The sequence below is a fragment of the Podarcis cretensis genome, assembly GCF_951804945.1.
Source record: "Podarcis cretensis genome assembly, chromosome: 13".
In the NCBI taxonomy this organism is placed as follows: Eukaryota; Metazoa; Chordata; class Lepidosauria; order Squamata; family Lacertidae; genus Podarcis; species Podarcis cretensis.
In genome coordinates, this window is record NC_137182.1 from 32,121,724 (window position 1) to 32,142,816 (window position 21,093).

Here is a 21,093-nt window from a genome sequence, read left to right on the forward strand (position 1 = left end):
CACAGTCACTGTTAAGACTGTGTCCATGGAAGACAATTTTACTTGGCTACGAGTGATTGCCAAAGAAGGAGGAGGAGGAGGAGGAGAAGACCTTTGAGATATTCATTGATGTCCTTAACTATCCATATTCTTTATTAATGCTGCCCTTATATTCATCCCTGCATTATGTTACTTTATCCTGCTGTATGGAGGCTGCCTATGGGTCTTCCTGCGGGAGGATTAAAAAAAATTCTATTCAGATAAAAAAACCGAACACTCAACACCCAACCCACTTTGCTAAAAAATATTTTAAAAATAAATGTATTTGTAACTGGCATAATATCACAGAAGATTTTAATTTTTATAAGGCATTTTGTGACTCACATAAATCATGCTCCGTGCTTCACAGGTGTTCTTTTACCATTAAACCAAATCTTCAGCAAAAAAAATCAGCTGCATTTCCAGGCGATACATTCTAAAGATGTTTGGGGACACAGAGAGATCAGAGGAATATTCATTTGTGTTCCTGCCATTGCTGTTGTAGAATTGGATTTGATCTTTTTGGAACCTCATGCACTTCAGAGGTACTCCAGAATAAGCTGTTTTAATAGCTTATTCAGTCAATAGAAAACCGCTTGTTCAGATGACCTCCCTGGTGCACATATGATTACTGACCTACAAAGGTTTCATATTCTTTCTAAGAGTAATTTCAGATGGTGCTAAATATTCTCTTGCTTTCACTCAGCTACCACGGCTCACCAAACGATCCTTTAACAACTATACCCTTCCAGCTGATTAAATAAAATTTGTTCATAAAATGATTCTCATGAGACTGTCAGAATCACCACAGGGACTAAATAAAATGTTATGCAATACACTAAGATCTGATGTGCAACATGTTCCATTAAAATTAATAGGATTTTAACAGCATAGCCCTATGTATGTCTAGAGATAAGCCAAAGGAATGTGCATAGCAGGGATAGGGGACATTTTTCAGTGTGAGGGCCACATTATCTTCTGAGCAACTTTCCAGAGGCTACATGCTGAATCAGTTGGTTCTGAATCAGCTGATTTCAGTTCAGGATTTGGGCTTTGGCTGAACCCAGTGCACAACCCTACAATAAACAGGTCATCTGAAAGCAACCTTAGTCCTTTAAAATTCATTTAATTTTGACTTGGGTTTAACATTGCAATCTCACCACATTTTTTCCCTTGTCTTTTTCCTCTCTGGGAGTTTTTAAAATTAATATACTGTATTTAAAGTACTTCTCATATTTCCATTACTGCTAACACAATAAGATCCAACCAAGAATTTATTAATTAATTTATTGTGGCTAAAATATATTGTCTTCAACATTTCTACCCTTATTTTTTATTTTAAACAAAAATACAAGAGATGCTTTACAAATAATAGCATATCATCTTTTTGTTGGATGGTTCCATTATTACAGATTCTACAGAACATCTAAAAACAAATTTGAGAGAATATAGACATACAAATTTAGAACATTTTTAATAATAATTTTAAATATGTTTTGTTTGTCGTAAAGTCTAGGATGCTGTGATGAAGAAGAAACTTGGGTAAAATCCACAATCGGTCATAAAGCACATTGGGCAGCCTCAGGCCATTTACTTTTTCTCAACCTAAACTACACCACAAGGCTACCCGGGTGGGGGGATTAAAGTGAGAACCTTGTATCCTACAATTATCACCATGAAGAAAATTAAGGGGTGTGGGTGGAATAAATGTAAATTTACAGCCCTTTTCAATCTCCTTCTTTTCTTTTCTTTATGTACTTGTTAACTGAGTCCCTAAAAACTTCCTGGACTTTCTGGTTTCTAAATGTAAAGATAATGGGGTTGAGCAAGGGTGTCACTGCAGTTGTGACCAGAGAGGCAATTTTGTTGACGCTCATAGAATTGGCTTGGGACGGCCTAACATAAATGAAGACAGAGGTGCCATAGCCAATTGTAACCACGGTGAAATGGGAGGCACAAGTTGAGAATGCCTTCTGCCTTCCTGTGGCAGAAGGAATCCTGAGAATGGTGTTTATAATATAAAAGTAAGAGATGAGTGTCAGTAAAAGAGAACCCAGAAGAATGGGAAGTGAGACAAGGAAGTCAATAAATTCCACAAGGCTGATGTCAGTACAGGCTAAGTGGAGCAAAGGGGCACTGTCACAGAAAAAGTGATTGATCACATTAGGGCCACAGTAAGGCAAGCCTAACTTCATCACCGTGGGAACAAGTATGGAGAAGAATCCACTCATCCAGGAACCTACAACAAGATTGACACAAACCTTCCCACTCATGATTGTGCTGTAGCGAAGTGGGTAGCATATAGCTGCATATCGATCATAGGACATCATAGCCAGTAGAACATATTCAGAGGTGCCAAATAAGAAATAGAAATATGACTGACCCAGGCACCCATAGAAAGAGATGGATTTCTTTTCCAGTAGGAAGTTCTGCATCATTTTGGGCACCACTGTCAGAGTTGCAAAAATTTCAATGACAGACAAGTTGCAGAGGAAGAAATACATGGGGGAATGTAGGCGGTAATCAATTATTATAAGAGTTATGATTATGGTGTTCCCAATCATTGTTGCCATCAGAATGATGAAGAATATCAGAAAGAGGAGGATCTCTATCTCCCAAGGATTTGGAAAACCAGTTAGGATGAACTCAGTTACATGTGTTGCATTCTTCCTTTCCATGTTTCATCATATTTATCTCTCCACCTAGATAAAGAGAAAGCATCTTGTTACAAATGGTATCGGAACCACAGTGCTACATCTCAGAAGTCTCCAGACTGCCACCATTTTGCAGGACAGCCAGCTGACTGATTTCCTGGACCTGACTTTTACTGGCTTTTTCCTGCTTTGCTGTATGAGAGAAAATAAATAGCTTAAGGATGGAGAACCTCTGGCTTTCCAGAAGTTTCACTCCAACATCCAGTAGCCATGCCCATCATAACCAATAGTCAGGGATAATGGGAACTGTAGTCCAACAACAATGGGGGGGTCAGTTGTTCCCCATCCCTACCTTATCTTATGATTGGTTCCCAGAAGTATATTCCTCAGTTGCTTATAACATTTAGGAATGTCTTGAGTCACTCATAAGAGACATAATGTCACAGAATGATCCTATTATTAAATGTATATTTTGTCTTTTCTCCAAAGAGCTCAAGGTGATGAACATCCCCGCCCCCTTTATCTTCACAGTCACCTTTAGACATAGATTAGGCTGTAAAATGGTTACTTGCCTCAATGCCACACAATAAGCTTTGTGGCTGAACAGGAATTTAAATGCAGATCTCCCTTGTCCAAGTCCAACACTAATCACCAAACTTCCAGATATTATAGTTAGTGTATACATTCAGTTAATAGTCAAAAATACCTTGTTCATACAAACATACACATTGCTTCATTGATCTACATTTAATTGGTGCTTAATTGATGATGAGTAGCTGGAAATGTCATTTGGAAAACATTGCACTGGGGTGATGCTAGGGCATACATTTTTTTTTTCCTGTGGCAATATGTTTAAACATGAAAGTCACTCATTAGAGATGTGAATATTGGGTGAGGAGTTTATATGTGTGCTAGCTGGCCTTAATTGTACATTACTTGTATAAATGTACACGTGCACATTAAATCAAGCTTAATTAGTAAACTAGTCATCAAATTTCTCTGTTTGTGCATTTGATCCTGTGTACTATTATTTCTCTATTTATTGTGATATGGATAATGAAAGGGTCTGGACAACAAGTGCTTAATGCACACAGAGTTCCAGTTTATAATGTTGCTCCAACACTAACTTACCTGCTGCATATGAAACAGTGTAACATAATGTCCTAATATATGTGTATATGCACTAGCAGCATTTGTACATATAAGGTTAGAGAGGGCAAATTTCATATATTTGTGCTATAAGTTTTTAATATCAGGGTTTGCTTGCTGTTAAGTGGGTATAAAATTACACACTAGGACACAGGACACACTAGGATACACACTGCAGAGGCTCCCAAAATTTGAGAAAAGCATTAACTTCCTTTGGAAACCTCTTTACTTTTGCAGTGTGTTCTTCCAATCCAGATATCTCCCTAACCTCAAATAAACAGGCAGTAGTAACATGTGAGTTACATGAAGAAGGATGGGCAGCTACCATTTCGATCAACCAAACCTTTCCTTCTGATATCTATGTTAAGACATCAACCACACACCTCAGGATGCTAGTGCCTCTTACATTTATTTAGTTGGGAGACAGGGAAGCCCAGTAATTTTGATGGGCTTTACCTCCAACTACTTGTCTACATGATGGCAGTCTGCCAGAGAATGAATCTTAGACTATTTATATGGAAATCATGTGGTCTGCCATTGAGCTATATCACCTCATATGCTGGTATGAACATCAGATAGAGAGATAGAGAGATAGAGAGATAGAGATAGATGATAGATTTTTGTAATTACTCACTTTCTTGTTGACTGAGTTATCCATGCTTACATGTCCATCAAAGAAGAAAAATAAAATTGTTTTCAGTATGATGGCTACTGCCAGACCATCATGGACTAGTTCTTGTAAGGAAAATCATACGTGTTAAGTGTTTCCTATAGGTTCTGTAATAACAGATATATGAACAAGTTAAGCACACAGTAAAAAGGACAATAAAATAAGTCTAGAATTTAGCATGTCTGCATTTCTTGTTAAAACATGGACAGTTAAGTGGCATAAATCCATGAGTTCTGTGTGGAAAGGAGCACTAAAGTTCATCTAGATTTAACATACCGTATTTTTTATCCACTAGCAATCTAAAACCCCATGTGTCTAGCGATGAATCCTGCTAAGAGTAAAGTCTGTTCTGACCTCCATAAAGCACTAGAGCACCTTGCTAAAAGACTGGTTCCAACACCAAGTGTTTTGAAAAACTAACCTATTTGACTTTACAATTAGTTCTGCAATCGCAAGGAAAATGGCAACCTCAGCCCTTCTTCCTGTCTCTCTATATGCATCAAAAGATGTCTATTCAACCCCCACACAACCTGAATAAATAAACAAAGTAATTAATAAAAAAAAGTCCTTGGAGGCCCAGTTAGTATAGATATTACTCTTGGGGCGATGCTGGGGGGTACGATGCATACTTCAAAATATTCTAGACTAGAGTTATGAAGTGGGAAGCATAGCAAGGCCATCAATGCTGACCAAGGGTGACCAAGATAGGGAGCTAGTGGCAAGAATGGGGTCTCCTGAGTCTAAGGCATCATCAGCATTCAGAAGGTATCATTGTGTGACCAGGTGCTGCAGCCCCCAGCCCCCAGGGATCATAAGAAAGGAATAAAGACTCTGACATTATGGAATTAAACATCAGGCCACAGCTTTATTAAACTTCCGAATGTAGGAAGACCTTGGCTTAGGCCTTGGGCGTGTATCCCTCCCAGCCCCCCAGCCAGGGGGAACTGGGGCTCATCAGGGTAAATGGGATATGGGCGTGCTCTGTGAGATGTAAGTGTAGCAGGCAGCCAAGCCCATATCCCCGCACGCAGGGTAGTTCACTGACAACCTTTCAGTGTATGGCCAGTGAAACCCATATATATAACCCCTTTAAGAGGGGGGCCCTGGAATCGCCACCACAGGGGGGTGAGTCACCACTTCATCCCCCCACCATTATAGGGAAGAAAAGACTAAGGGAATTCTACCCAAGGCCATAACCACCAAAGTTGTGACGAATTGCTACGGCAAAGACAAAGCCTGCCAATGCAGGAAAATTTCTTCCCAGTCCTTCAACAGCAACCAGTCAAAGACTGTAGCAGCGCCCGCTAAACAGGAATAAAAAGTTAACTTGCAAACAAGAAAACATTAAAAAAAGGGAGGGTAGGGAGGGTGAATCTCCTGAGCCAACTGCCTGGCTACTGTTGGCTCCACCTCCTAATTATAAATGGGACTGGCCCCCACCTCTGAGCAATGAAAAATGACTACTGAGGCTGGGCATGAACCTCCAAATAATAACACTGAGAGACAGGCCAGCTCCCTCTCTACTAGATAGTTACCTGAGAACTGTAGCACCACGCGCGATCCTGTAAAGGGCTCCCACATTATAAAATGTGAATGCTCATTTCATCTGAGTTACACAGACCTCATGATGGAGTTTTAGCTCTTTGCAAGCAGATTCTTTTGCATGCAAGGAAGCTCCTCATGAAGGAGCAGCACCATTTAGAATTGGACAGCTGCTAAGTGATAGAATCAGATCCTGCACAGCGTTGGTAGATTTCCTCCTGGCTTTTTTATATGGTTGTAAAAACAAAACAAAACAAAACAAAACAAAACAAAACAAAACAAAACAAAACAAAACAAAACAAAACAAAAAACAAAACAAAACAAAACAAAACAAAACAAAACAAAACAAAACAAAACAAAACAAAACAAAACAAAAAACAATCCTTTAACGTAACCCAAATGGCTTTGGGGATGGATTTGGGGTGAGGTGGGTGGACTCCAGACTAGACCAAGGCAAATCAGTCTAATCTTGGAGCAGGAAGGGTATAGACAAGAGCTTCAGGGCGGATTGAAATTTTTGTGCACAGCTCTAGCATGCAACACCCATTTGTCTGCAAAATTCCCTGTCCCAACACACAATCAGAAGTCTGTTTCTGCTTGCATGTAGTCCCTAGTTACTGTTAGGATTCTTGCCCCATGTTGCAGTCATGGGATTGTTTTTTTTATCACATGACGGTGTATGTTTTCATTCCACATAGTGGGAAGTGACAGAGACAGGATGTTTATATTGCTGTGTTCCGGAATGTAGGACTATTATCCTTTGTCTCTTTCTCTTTGCTGCCTGATGAGAAAGAGGAAGGAGCTAAGTCAGAATGCTCTGAGTGTATTATATGTAAATGAAGTAGTTTAGCCAATATTGCTGTGCTACTGAGTACAGAGGGCCTTCTCGATAGTGACGCCCACCCTGTGGAATGCCCTCCCATCAGATGTCAAGGAAATAAACAGTTATCTGACTTTTAGAAGACATCTGAAGACAACCCTATTTAGAGATGTTTTTAATGCTTGATATTCTGTCGGGAGCCAACCAGAGTGGCAGGGAAAACCCAGCCAGATGGGTGGAGTTAATAATAATAATAATAATAATAATAATAATAATAATAATAATAATAAAATACATATATTATTAATATTAATGCTTTACTGTCCTATATTTTATATAGAATAAAATCAGCATTGAACAGATTAAGCTGTTCAAAATTATATTTAGAACTGTCCTTTTCTCTATGTCGAAATTATTTTAGAATTATCCCACCCACTATTCCATTCCACTATAGGTTCATGCAGGAAGCATTGTGTCAAAGTACCTTCCAAGTGGATTTATGTAGATTGATACATGAACAAGATACTAAATGGCTGCTTTGGCTAATCAGAAATGTCAACCAGAAAAATTATGTTGCTGATTAGTACAAGTTTACATGTGTAAGTATTAATGCCAAATGCCCTCTATTGTAGAGTAATACTGTTTAATTCCATAGATAAACATTTCTAACAACTTCTAATAACTAATTAGTTGCAAAACTGTATTTCTTTCTTTGCCATCTTACCCAGGAGTGTCAATGCTTTCATTATTCCCAAGATATATTTTCTACCTAATTTCAAAATAATGAAAGGCAAAGAATTGTATCCCCCCAAAAAACTTTAAAAAAAATTCCAAGAAGTGCTTAACCCACATTCCCTGACTCATTAGTTCCCTGTGGAAACACACAACTGGATTCATATTTAAAATGTGGGTCGTATTAATTAGTCTCCTGATAATTAAGTTCTGCTGAAATTCTTATGTTCATGCCTACTGTAATATTTTCTATTAACACAAGAGGTGAATCATTTTTGTGAGGGTGGTGGTGGGAGCAGTGGCAGAGGAAGGGGGCAGTGGGGGCAGTCAGCCCAGGGTGTCACCACTGAGGGGGTGACAAAATGCTGGGCGGCACTTATCACGGGGCCTGCAGCATGCCCAAGCCACGCGTCTTTCCTAGGAGTGACATGGTGGCTTGGGCGCCTGCAGGCTCCACGCTGCCCTAAAGGGCCTGCCTCCTGCCTTCCCCTCAGCTGTAGGGCGGCTGAGTGGGAGGAGGCAGGCCAATTCCTTGGAGGCCCTATGGAGCATTTTGCCCTGGCTTGCCTCCCCCCCCTGCGGGCAGCTGGTCCTGCTCCCATGGGTAGCTGGTCCTGCTCCCATGGGCAGCTGGTCCCGCCCCTGGGTGCAGGGCAAGCACGCCACCCCGGGCACCCAATCGGCTTGCTCCGCTGCTGGGTGGGAGAGCCTGAACCATGTCCTGAGGCTCCTTTAGGCTGTCATGCTCCACATGGCACAAGTAGTGGTCCCTCTCCTTGGAGTATGTCTTGATGCCAAGCAAAGTGTAGTAGGTCCTTTCTGAGTTGTGTGTGACCACTCCACAGAAGGTGCCCTCCTGTCAGATCTCCCCATCCTCCACCCAGTTGGCATCAATCCCCTAGGTGTAGAAGCTGTGGGCTTGGCAAAGGAAGGTCTTCAAACCTTCATAGTTAGCCTTCCTGGTCACCTTCACCTCTGGCTGTCTTGCCATAGTCCATGAGTTTCTTAAATGACTCCATGCATTCCTCCTCTAAGTAGCCTTTCCAGGTCAGCGTGGCATTGCATTCACACTCCCATTCCCCCTTGGGCACCTCGGCTACTGTCAGGTCAGGGTCTTCTTGTCCAGGCTGATGAAGTTCTTCACCTCATAGCCATACTTCATGAACCGTTCTCCAGGCCTATTTCCTCCCAGCTCACAGCCAAATATGCATTGTCAGCTGTGAAGTCCCTCACTCTTGTTAAAGTGATTCTGCAATGTTTGTTCACTTCTTTAAAGAAAACCAAAAGGTTTATTTTTAGTCATGTGATGAAATGTTGTCGGCATCATCTTCTCAAATTTATATTTGTCCTGGGTGCATATATACACAAATATTCTTCCATTCCCCTTTTCCCTGGGGATGTTGTCAGGGGTAGCAAGCAACATTCCCTAAGGAAAAGGTGAAACAGCATAAAGTTTGAAATAACAGAATCCAACAGTACTTATAATAGACTGGGGCAGGAAAACTATTTCATCTTCAGAAGGGCTGTGTTATTCTCTCTCTTTTGTGTAGGGGTCAATTGTTTTGGGGTGTTTTTATTAACAATTTGAATTTGCTTTCATTCTTTAAAATCTGCAGCGGGAAAATTTGTTATTACTTTGGTGTCGACCTTATTTTTGATAAATTTGGAAGTGTAGTTACATTCAGGAACCACATGCAGTTTGCAGTAATAAAAACCAACAACTCTGCAGATGAGAGGCATTATTCTGGACACATTATCTGACGTTGACATACACCTAGAAATCTTACCAGTGATCTTTCCTATGCATATAGAAGAACACTTGAGTGTTTGCAAGGTAAGATAATTGCGATACCTCACTTTGCTCACTCTCACAATATACACATGTACCAACCATTTATCAACTGAATGCTTACAGACATTCTAAACTGGGATATTGTTTTCTAGAAAATGCAGATGATAATGCAGTTAAGATGATTTTGTAGATAGGAGTAAAATGAAATTTGAGGAGCTCAACGTTTTGAAACAAGAATTTTTGTATGATAGCAATAAATTTTGTAAATCACCTTGAGGTTTGTTTGTTTTTACAATCAAGTGATGTATAAATTTTATGAAATAAATAAATTGGATATAAACTAAATTGATTTTCAAAGAAACCTACCTGTTGCCAAACTGATACTTTTCTATCTCTTTTTTTACTCTGATAATTTACTTATTACTAAAATATTGTGCAATAAAAGCTATTACACTATAGTCTGGAATAGAAAACTTAATGTCATATGCATAACAACTTTAGCTATGATTACTTGTAGTACAACCTATTGTGACGCTTACTCATAAGTAAATTTTCATTCACTTGCAACCCAGTATTTTAGACATATTTCAATCCTTTAATAGTATTTATATTCTAGCTTGTTAATATCTTCTACATATATGATACATTGCACACACACACACACACACACACATACACATACACAGACAAAAAAAAATAATACACAAAAACACTTTTGTTATCGGGTAATAAGGAGGGCAAAATATGTTTCATCACTTCAGTCTTTACATTTACATGCTTTGCAGAAACAGAAAACATGATCCCATCCTTACAAAGCAAGATCAAGTAATACATACAATACAACTATCATTTGCTTTTCATTATGCCACTTGTTTATGTAATATAACTCTGTGTGGAATATGGGTCTTCTATTTATTCTTAGCAATTGAGTTTACAATGCTAGTATTGATTATCATCCCTTCCCCTCCTTCCTTCATTCAGGATGCCATAACATGGAAATAGAGAATGTGACAAATGTCAGTGAATTTCTTCTGCTTGGATTTATGTATGAACCAAATGTGGAGATCATCCTCTTCATAGTTTTCCTTCTCATTTACCTGGTGACAGTGCTGGGGAATGCACTCATCATTGTACTCATCTGCACTGATCATCGCCTTCACTCCCCTATGTATTTCTTCCTCAGCAACTTGTCCTTAATTGAGATACTCATGACAACTTGCGTCGTGCCTAAAATGTTAGCCAATCTCCTGGCTGAAAGAAAAACTATTTCGTTTGGTGGTTGCTTTGCTCAGTCATACTTCTACTTCTTCATGGGTTCTACAGAGTTCATCCTTTTTGCTGCTATGTCCTTTGACCGCTACATGGCCATCTGCTACCCGCTTAGGTACCCCACTCTCATGACTGGGAAAGTTTGTGTCAATATGCTGATTGGTTCTTGGATTGGTGGGTTCTTGTCTGTGTTCTTGTCAACAGTGCTGAAAGTGAGGTTGCCTTACTGTGGACCTAATGTCATTAATCACTACTTCTGTGACAGTGCCCCTTTGCTACACCTCGCCTGCATTGACATCAGCTTTATCGAGTTCATAGATTTCATTGGGTCTTTGCTTCTACTGCTTGGCTCTCTCTCATTCACTGCTGTCTCTTATGTCTACATAATCAGTACCATCCTCAAAATTCCTTCTGCAAAGGGAAGGGAGAAGGCCTTTGCCACCTGTGCATCCCACTTCACTGTTGTCTCCATGGGCTATGGAATCTCCATCTTTGTTTATGTCAGGCCATCCCAGAGTGACACCATGAGCATGAACAAAGCATTAGCCATTTTCTCTGGCATCATGACACCTTTATTGAACCCTTTCATCTTTAGTCTAAGGAATGAACAAATGAAAGAGGTGTTAAAAGATGTCCTAAAGAGGCTAACCTCCAGAATAAAATATAACTAATGTACTATATACACCTTCAGAATATACACCTTACATGAAAGTTCACATTTTCAATATAACAGCACAGATTGTATTGTCCATAGTGCATATTGACTGGGTTTTATGACTGTGGAGAATTGCCTTCTCCTACACTAATCTACAGAGAAACCATCTGAGGTTATGCGGGTTGTGAACAGAGAGTGAGAGTCTTTTCAGTTGTAGCACTACGCCCTTATTCATGACCAAGCTCTTCAACCAGCTATGGTCCAGGGGAGACTGATATACTGCCAGGTCCTCCTATTCCTGTTCCTCTGCTCCTTGCAGCTGGATCCTCCCCCTTCTTAAGTAGATCCTTCCCCCCAAGTGCCCCTTTGGTAATAGAGCAAAACAGGCAAACTGTTGTTTGTTAAAGGTGCTGGGAGTTGTAGTTCTGTGAGGAGTGACTTACAGCTCCCAGGATTCTTTGAGGGAAAGCAATTCACTTTAAATGTATGGTGTGAATATGAGGGGAAGGGGGATACTTTGGTTTCACATGTTTTGCCCCACACTCCAAGAGCCTTCATAATGTAACTTCTTCTAGAAGAACTGTGAGGGAAAAGAAACCGTGTTTTTCATCAGTGAATGGCTGTTTCTGCTTGCTTTTCCCCATACTCCAGCCATAAGAGTCTTTATAAGGGATTTCCAGATTAAGTCTGAAGTTACTTTCTGGACTTTGAGGATCAGGCGTAAATAAAAGGTAGGAGGTTACTCGGCACTGATGCCATCAGTTTTGATGGTGCATTTGGATGTGAAACTACTTGACTTGTTGAACTTTGCACTCTTAAATTTTCATGTATGTTAAATGAACTGTTATTTTTATTTAATATTAATTATCATCATCATTATTATTTTGTGTCATGAGGTATTATTATGTTTTGTAAATGTGCTTCTTCCTCTACCCCAGCTACAACGAAACATGTCTCTCCCATATTAGTCTCTACAACATATGTATTTTTACATTGTCTTCCTGAGACAGAAGGATGCCAGCAACAAAATCTGCTCCGATATTTAAATATTTTTGTGAACTGCTTCAAGCACAGATGTATTTGTAGAATATGTGGTTTATAAATAAATCAACTATGACTATATTAATTACATGGAACTCTATGCTCTGGTTTCAGAGCTTTGTTCAGACACAGTAGGGATGTGTAACGAGGGGTGGTTGGATCAGTATATGTCTAGTCTGTATCACCATTGCATATATTAATTCAATTCTGCATTAGAGTGTAATGATGCTTACATATATAAATAAATCTATGTCAAAATATTAAGTTTAGCATTTAACAAATGTATTTTTCTCACAAAATGTATCTTTCTAAAAATAATTTAAAATGAACATTTGATAATGCACTTACACATTTTACATGAGCTGAGAACACTGTCACAAAGTTGGGAGAAGTGCAAAATCCACCTGATTCATTAATTTGGGAAGGGTGAATGGAGTTTTCTCATATTGAAATTCACAAAGTTCAAATTCTTCCAACATTCAGCATTGATCTTTGAGACTGTAAGACTGAATGTTGCCTCTGGGGTGGCCCTGCCTAATGTCAATGCTAGAGGCATGGCCTTCTGTGGTTACTAACTCAACATGACCACACCTGCTGCACTTTGGCACCTAGCATTTCCAGAAAAGATGCAGACCCAGGCCCCACCCTCCAGTTCCAGCAACTCTCTACAGCAGAAAAGGAGAACTATCAGCCTGAGGACCTAATCTGGAAGACTGGGGCTTCCTATTTGTAAGGCCATTTCATTCAAGCCACACCCAGCTGTCCTGCATGTGAAGTCATATGTGACAACAGCTGAGGGGCAGCTATAGGTGGGACTTGGACAAAAAAGGCTTTGCAGGCACTGCTGATCAGTTGGTTGTAGGGCTGCCATATGTCCTGATTTTCCCAGACATCTAGAAATGATTTTTTTTTTTAAAAAAAAAAAAAGTCTGTGTGCCAACCCCTGCTCCAATCTCTGCCAAGTGGTAGCAAGATTCCAGGGGGTTCCATGTGCTCAAACAGGGTTGTATCTGGGAAATCAAGGCATAGTGGAGACTAAAATCTATAAGAAATATGGTTTATTGTAGAAATACTTACACCTGGGTTTGGAGAGAATTTACAACATTTACATTTCAGGTGGAGCCTTTCCTTCACTGTAGCCCAGCATTGGATTCCCAGGCATCTCCATGCCTCTCTCCCAACCTGCCTTCAGCCATCCCACCAAGATGGTTCTTGTCTTCCCAGCAGCTTGTGGGGTCCTCCCTCTTTTTCTCCAACCTCTATTTACTCACCCCACTTATCTAGACCTCTTTTATTTTTCCAGAAGGGCACATTTTTCCTGTGTGGCATCGTGCCTCCTGTAACTGTCCCCTCCCAACTCTTCTATTTAGCCAGAGCTAAGGCAGAAGGTCAATGGATGGTCATTGTCCAGTAATTATAGCTTAATGGCACTTATTCCCATGTGATTTTTTTTTTTTTGTTTAGTCTGGCACCTTCCCTTTCATACTCCAGACATTAACTAAATTCTGCCATATACTAATTTCTAACATTCCCTAACTCTAGCAGTTATGGGATCCTTTGCTCCCCAAGTCTGCTTCTCCAGATCTGTAACAATATAATATGGCCCTAGAAATCTCTTTAAAGGTTGACCATTTTAATGTCCCATAATCCTGTAAAAAAAATAAATTGGGGGGGGGGGTTCATAGTAGAAAGTAAGACGTGCAAAGTTAATTGGAGCCTTGAGATTTTTTAACTGCTAATAAAGCCATCATATAGAAGATAAAAGTAAATATGTAAGTTTTTTTTTAATTATCCTCTTCTGCATTCATGTAGCATGAACTGTATACAAGTTCATACTTATTCATACTTAATCATAGTATTCAGCTTATCTCCTTAAGACCAAACACAATAGGAATTAAACACACTATGAGTTGGTTCCAGAAGAAGGTACTTATGGAATCAATGGCACAACTTATGTCTAATGTATTTCAATGAGACTACCTGTACTGTGCTTGGAGGTAGGTGGAACTGAAGGAATCTTCCTGGCTGGTTACCATTTTTTACAACTATTGAATCTCCAGAAGAGAGGGGAACTGTACTCTGGGAATGTAAATGTCAGACCCTCCATGTGTCCCTATTTTCCAGGGACATCCTTGATTTAGAGAAGCCGCTTCGGTTTCTGATTCAATCCCGGAATGTCCCACTTTTCCTTAGGATGTATCTATTTTCATTGGCGAAATGTTGCAGGGTATGGAGTTATTCAACTCCCAATCCATCTGAAGGTAATCCTTTATAAAAGGTAAAGGTACCCCTGCCCGTACGGGCCAGTCTTGACAGACTCTGGGGTTGTGCGCCCATCTCACTTAAGAGGCCAGGGGCCAGCGCTGTCCGGAGACACTTCCGGGTCACGTGGCCAGCGTGACATCGCTGCTCTGGCAAGCCAGAGCTGCACACGGAAACGCCATTTACCTTCCCGCTGGTAAGCGGTCCCTATTTATCTACTTGCACCCGGAGGTGCTTTCGAACTGCTAGGTTGGCAGGCGCTGGGACCGAGCAGCGGGAGCGCACCCCGCCGCAGGGATTCGAACCGCCGACCTTTCGATCGGCAAGTCCTAGGTGCTGAGGCTTTAACCCACAGCGCCACCTGCGTCCCTTTTAATCCTTTATAGAGAAGTGTATTTAAATGTTTTATTATGTTTTTAAGTCTGATTCAGGAGGGCTCTTTCATTTTTTTATGCTCTTAAAAGACTTTGCTTGTTTGAGAACTCAGTTCTGGTTCATTTCCTACACCCTACTCCTATATTTCATCTCCATTCTTTATTATTAACATCACATCTCAATAGAAAATTTGCATGGCAGTAAGAGTGTCATTTATACACCTTCAAAGTACGGGTCACAATGCTTCCATTTGTCAGTGAATTTAAACACCAGCATTATTGTCAATGTAACATGGGTAATGAGCAATCGATGTACATATTAGGATTAAGGTAGGTTAAGGTATTATAAGGAGAGCGTTTCAATTAGCCTTTTCTCTCTCCTGTCCCCTCCCCTAACTCCTGGAAATTACATTGAAATCCATGGGATTTCTTCTCAATAAAACTCTTAGAATTAAAAAAAAATAACAAAAATTGAGGTTACAAGTGAATGGAGCAAAAGTGGCATGGAGATAATGGAATGTATACTAGAAAGAAAGGAATATTAATATATTGGTATAAGCACATCTCTTTTTGTCTGTGTTGGAGAGGAGCTTGTAGTTTCAAACAAATATGGTAAGCTTTGCTAGGCAAGAGAAACATGTAAACTGTAAGACGAGTGTGGTGGGCAAACATAAGCATCGACTGGCCAGCTTGATGCTGCTTTTACCAGTCATGTTGAATTGTGATAATACTGCAGATTTTTGTAGATTTATTGGACTTCATTGGGTTAGTTATATGTTCATTTTTTATCATTTTATTTTACAGCTCCCAGCCTGTCTGCCCAGTCACCCACCTAACCTAGTCTGCATTGAGTATATGCAAAGAAAACTAGTTTAAGGATATAATCTGATATCTACCTCCATGGGAAGAAACCCCTGCTTCTGTTGACCTCTGTTAACTTCTCTTAATCAAGGAGGGAGGAAGAGAAGAAGGAATCCTATTTATACTCAGATGGGGAAAAGTGAACATAATGAGATTTATTTCTATTGTTATGATTAGGATGCATGCAAGTAAGGAATTGAACAATATTTAAATTATTAAGGCATATAACAAAAAACAATAAATAAGATTAGAAAAACTATTAAAATAAAATTTCTAAATCATAAATGAGTTGCCTTCCAGATATTGTTGGGCTACAGTGCCCACCAATACTGACTATTTGCTGGTGGGAAGTTTAATTCAACAATATCTGAAAGCCAACCTGTACTATCGTTGCTCAAAATAACTTGGTTTTTAAAAATGTAACTTTTTTAATTTGTCTCTATTTCTTCCCAGCTCTGCTCTGCTTTTATATCTGCTAAATTTCTAGTACCTGTATGATCAAAGAACTGTTCCCCCCTATATTATATAGTAATTGTTGCATAGATCACAATTTTATAATTTTTTCATAAAAAAGAAGTTACATCAGGAGGAAAACAACCTTACTGATCTTTTCCAGACATAGAATATGCAAAACAGCATAAAACTGAAAACTAAAACTTGACTTGACAAACTGATGGAGATATGCCTAAAGAAGTTATGCAACAATATTGCATAAAGTTTATATTGCATTTACTGAATGATACTTTAGATGCAGGATTTAGGTTTAGGATATATTATGATACATCTATATTCTCACGTTCTAAAAGGTAGTTTTGTCTGCTCTTCTTCCAGGTTCCCCCCTCCCAATAGTTGGAATTGATGGGGCATTATGAGACCAACAAATGATACAGAAGGTTGGGAAATCATACTTTTGGGTTTTTCTAATCATCCAAAAATGGAACCTTTACTCTTTGCAATCTTCTTCTTTCTATATGCTGCAACCCTTCTTGGGAACATTAGTATAATTTGCTTGGCCACAGCAGATCCCCATCTGCATACTCCCATGTATTTTTTCCTTCAACACTTGGCATTTCTGAACCTTTGCTACACCACTGCTGTAGTCCCCAAAATGTTGGCCAACCTGATATCCACCAAGAAAACAATATTGTATCACTTGTGCATACTGCAAACCCATATTTCCCTCCTTATGGGAGCCGCAGAATGTCTCCTTCTAGCAGTGATGGCATTTGACCGCTATGCAGCAGTGTGTCATCCCTTACGTTACACCACAATAATGAGCTACCGTTTTTGTGTGAAGACTGCAGCAGCATCTTGGACCATCAGTTTTCTAGTCTCTGTGGTTCCACTCTACTTATCTTTGCCCCCTCTTTGTGCACCCTATGTTATTAATCATATTTTCTGTGAGCTCCCCGTTCTGCTGCACATGATCTGTACTGATACCTCTTTAGTGGAACTTCTGATGTTGATAGGGGGTACAGGCACATTAATGCTGCCCTTTATCCTGGTTCTGGTGTCCTACGGCTACATCATTGCTGCTATCATCAGAATAAATACTACTAGTGGTAGACACAAAGCTTTTTCCACATGCTCTTCCCATCTAACAGTAGTGACCATTTATTATGGCACAGGAATTTTCATGTACATGAAGCCAAAATCGTTTTACTCCCCTGAGAATGATAAACTGATTTCTGTATTTTATGCAGTAATCAATCCTTTGCTAAATCCCATTATATATAGTTTCAGGAACAAGGAAGTCAAAGAGGCATTAAAGAGAGCTTTGGGAAGGAATGTATTGACCAAGACATAATAGAAATGTATTGGAACAGTGTTCATCAATGGTACTGTATTTTAAAATATGCATTAAATTTCTTATAGTCCAAACAAGAATTTCATTATAAGGCATCTCGTGCTTTAGAATGTCCAGGGCCTGCAATAATGTAGAAACAATGAAGGATATGCTAAATTAATCAAGGCTAGTGGATTCCTAAATTCCTGGGCTCTGAGGTAGAGGATGGTTCAATGAGCACTAATATTAATTATCTGGTTCAATTATTATGGCTAAAATGTTACTTTAGACACCATTGGCTTCTGAAAATTGTATGCATGCATACAGGAGAAGACTTTTATGAGAATGAGAAGTCTTTTAATAAGTTGAACTTTTATGCATATTTGTCTAAGTGACAATTTAGAGGTAATTGAGAGCATCAATAAAATGTGGACAGGAGTGATATAGTCCGCGTTGCATAGCTAAACATTCAAAGACTCCTGAGAATACTTAGCAGTCATGGGATAAAGAGAGGCTATCTTGAAAGGATGTATGAAGTATGATTTTCCAAGGATCTATACGGGGACATATGCTTTTAAACTTGTTCATTAATAACCTGGAAGGAGGAATGAACAGTGAGGTGGTCATGTTTTCTGATGACATCAAATTATTCAGAATGATAAAAAAGCAAAGAAACACACACACACCCCATCTGTCTAATGCATGTTATATTCAGATCAATTGCCAACCCCACTCTCATGACTGGGAAAGTTTGTGTCAGTATGCAGATTGGCTCTTGGATCGGTGGGTTCTTGTCTTTGTTCTTGTCAACAGTGCTGAAAGTGAGGTTGCCTTACTGTGACAGTGCCCCTTTGCTACACCTCGCGTACATTGACATCAGCTTTATCGAGTTCATGGATTTCATTGGGTCTTTGCTTCTACTGCTTGGCTCTTTCGCTGTACCTACCTTAATCTAAAACCATGTGAGGGAAAAGAAACTGTGTTTTTCATCAGTGAATGGCTGTTTCTGCTTGCCTTTTCCCATACTCTAGCCATAAGAGTCTTTATAAGGGATCCATTTCCAGATTAAGTCTGAAGTTACTTTCTGGACTTTGAGGATCAGGCGTAAATAAAAGGTAGGAGGTTACTCGGCACTGATGCCATCAGTTTTGCATTTGGATGTGAAACTACTTGACTTGTTGAACTTTGCACTCTTAAATTTTCATGTATGTTAAATGAACTGTTATTTTTATTTAATATTAATTATCATCATCATCATTATTTTGTGTCATGAGGTATTATTATGTTTTGTAAATGTGCTCCTTCCTCTACCTCAGCTACAACAAAACATGTCTCTCCCATATTAGTCTCTACAGCATATGTATTTTTCCATTGTCTCCTGAGACAGAAGGATGCCAGCAACAAAATCTGCTCCGATATTTAAATATTTTTGTGAACTGCTTCAAGCACAGATGTATTTGTAGAATATGTGGTTTATAAATAAATCAACTATGACTATATTAATTACATGGAACTCTATGCTCTGGTTTCAGAGCTTTGTTCAGACACAGTAGGGATGTGTAACGAGGGGTGGTTGGATCAGTATATGTCTAGTCTGTATCACCATTGCATATATTAATTCAATTCTGCATTAGAGTGTAATGATGCTTACATATATAAATAAATCTATGTCAAAATATTAAGTTTAGCATTTAACAAATGTATTTTTCTCACAAAATGTATCTTTCTAAAAATAATTTAAAATGAATATTTGATAATGCACTTACACATTTTACATGAGCTGAGAACACTGTCACAAAGTTGGGAGAAGTGCAAAATCCACCTGATTCATTAATTTGGGAAGGGTGAATGGAGTCTTCTCATATTGAAATTCACAAAGTTCAAATTCTTCCAACATTCAGCATTGATCTTTGAGACTATAAAACTGAATGTTGCCTCTGGGGTGGCCCTGGCCAATGTCAATACTAGAGGCATGGCCTTCTGTGGTTACTAACTCAACATGACCACATCTGCTGCAGTTTGGCACCTAGCTTTTCCAGAACAGATGCAGACCTAGGCCCCACTTCCAATTCCAGCAACTCTCTACAGCAGAAAAGGAGAACTATCAGCCTGAGGACCTAATCTGGAAGGCTAGGGCTTCCTATTTGTAAGGCCATTTTTTGGCTATAAATCCTGTCGTCCAGTCAGCGCTTCCGCTGCGCAGCTCTGCTTGGGGCTGACCTGGGCAGGAAAAACAGAGTTGCAGCAGTCCTGCCATCCGTGTGAGATAGAGGGATAAATCAAGTCCAGAGACAGTTCGTTGCTATCTCTAAAAGTGTTTATTTACAAGCCATAAATCAGTCTCATTCCATCGGAGCTTTCCGGCATCTTTCCCGTGCTAAAAGCACACACAGATACAGGACACCAAGGAGTTTTAACCCTGTAAACTCCAAACTCCACACCCCTCTTGTCCTGCATCTGGGGGAAATAAGCAACAATGCTCACCCCAAACACAGACCTTCACAGAACTCCTCATGCTTCTGGAAGGATAATGGCTTCGTGAAACCATCAGCGAGGTTCTTGGTTGAGGGACAGTATTTGAGAGCAACTAGCCCCTCACGAACGCTCTGACACACATTCTGAATACGTATGTCCAAATGTTTGGTCCTGGCCTTGAATTGCGCCGTCTCGGCCAATTTGAGATACGGTTGATTGTCTTCATGCACCACGACCGGAAGACAATCTTCTCCACAGAGTTCCTGGACCAAACACACATAGAACTCCAGCTCTCTGCAAACCTCAGATAGCGCACTGAACTTCAGTAGACGAAAGCGCTATGAGACTTTGCTTCTGGGACCTCCACCCAACTACTGAGTTCCCAAACTTCACCACTAGGTCTGACACTGATTTGCGGTCCTCAAGGTTAGCCCAATCTGAATCCACCAAGGCAGTCAGCTTGACACCACCCTCAGCTGACATCTTGAGGCAAAAATCTTTGGTATCTTGCAGGTAACGTAGCACCCGTTTAATACCATTCCAGGCCTGCACACTAGGACTTGAAGCCTCTCTACTGAGTTGATTGACAGCAAATGCTATGTCTGGTCTGCTCCACTGTGACAGATACAGCAGACTACCCAGAGCTGACTGAAAGAGTTCAGTATTTTCGAACACAATGCGTTCTACTTGCTGACATTCTTTCACGTAACCGGCCTCCATGGGTGTTCTGCAACCTGCACACTCAGACAACATGAACTTCTCAAGCAACTGTTCAATCTTACCTTTCTGGCTTAGCATAAAGCTTCCATCTCTTTCTCTCGTGATCCCTACGCCTAGATACGACTTGACATCTCCAAGCTGCTTGAGCTTGAACCGTTTTCCAAGCTCCTTAGCAAACTCCTCCACTTGTTTACCTGTCTGTGCCATGATCAAGATATCATCAACAAAAATCTGAGCAGCTTGCTGCATCTCACCTGAACCTTTAAGGTAAAG

The 21,093-nt window shown here is 39.9% G+C and overlaps 3 protein-coding genes across 3 annotated transcripts; 2 read left to right on the forward strand and 1 right to left on the reverse strand.

Moving 5' to 3' along the window:
- Positions 1-1,745: 1,745 nt before the first annotated feature.
- On the reverse strand, positions 1,746-4,514 carry LOC307200163 (olfactory receptor 6M1-like; the record flags this gene model as incomplete). The annotated part of the gene is made up of 2 exons (XM_079948577.1): positions 4,456-4,514; positions 1,746-2,720 (listed from the first exon to the last, which is right to left on the reverse strand). The coding sequence occupies exon 2, from the start codon at positions 2,694-2,696 to the stop codon at positions 1,746-1,748; it is 951 nt and encodes a 316-aa protein (XP_079804703.1). The 5' UTR covers positions 2,697-2,720; positions 4,456-4,514.
- A 5,855-nt stretch (positions 4,515-10,369) lies between these two features.
- LOC307201538 (olfactory receptor 6M1-like) lies at positions 10,370-11,317 on the forward strand (the record flags this gene model as incomplete). Its single annotated transcript, XM_079950811.1, has 1 exon — positions 10,370-11,317. The coding sequence occupies one exon, from the start codon at positions 10,370-10,372 to the stop codon at positions 11,315-11,317; it is 948 nt and encodes a 315-aa protein (XP_079806937.1).
- Positions 11,318-16,707: 5,390 nt separating this feature from the next.
- On the forward strand, positions 16,708-17,646 carry LOC307200185 (olfactory receptor 2G3-like; the record flags this gene model as incomplete). Its single annotated transcript, XM_079948603.1, has 1 exon — positions 16,708-17,646. The coding sequence occupies one exon, from the start codon at positions 16,708-16,710 to the stop codon at positions 17,644-17,646; it is 939 nt and encodes a 312-aa protein (XP_079804729.1).
- Positions 17,647-21,093: the final 3,447 nt, after the last annotated feature.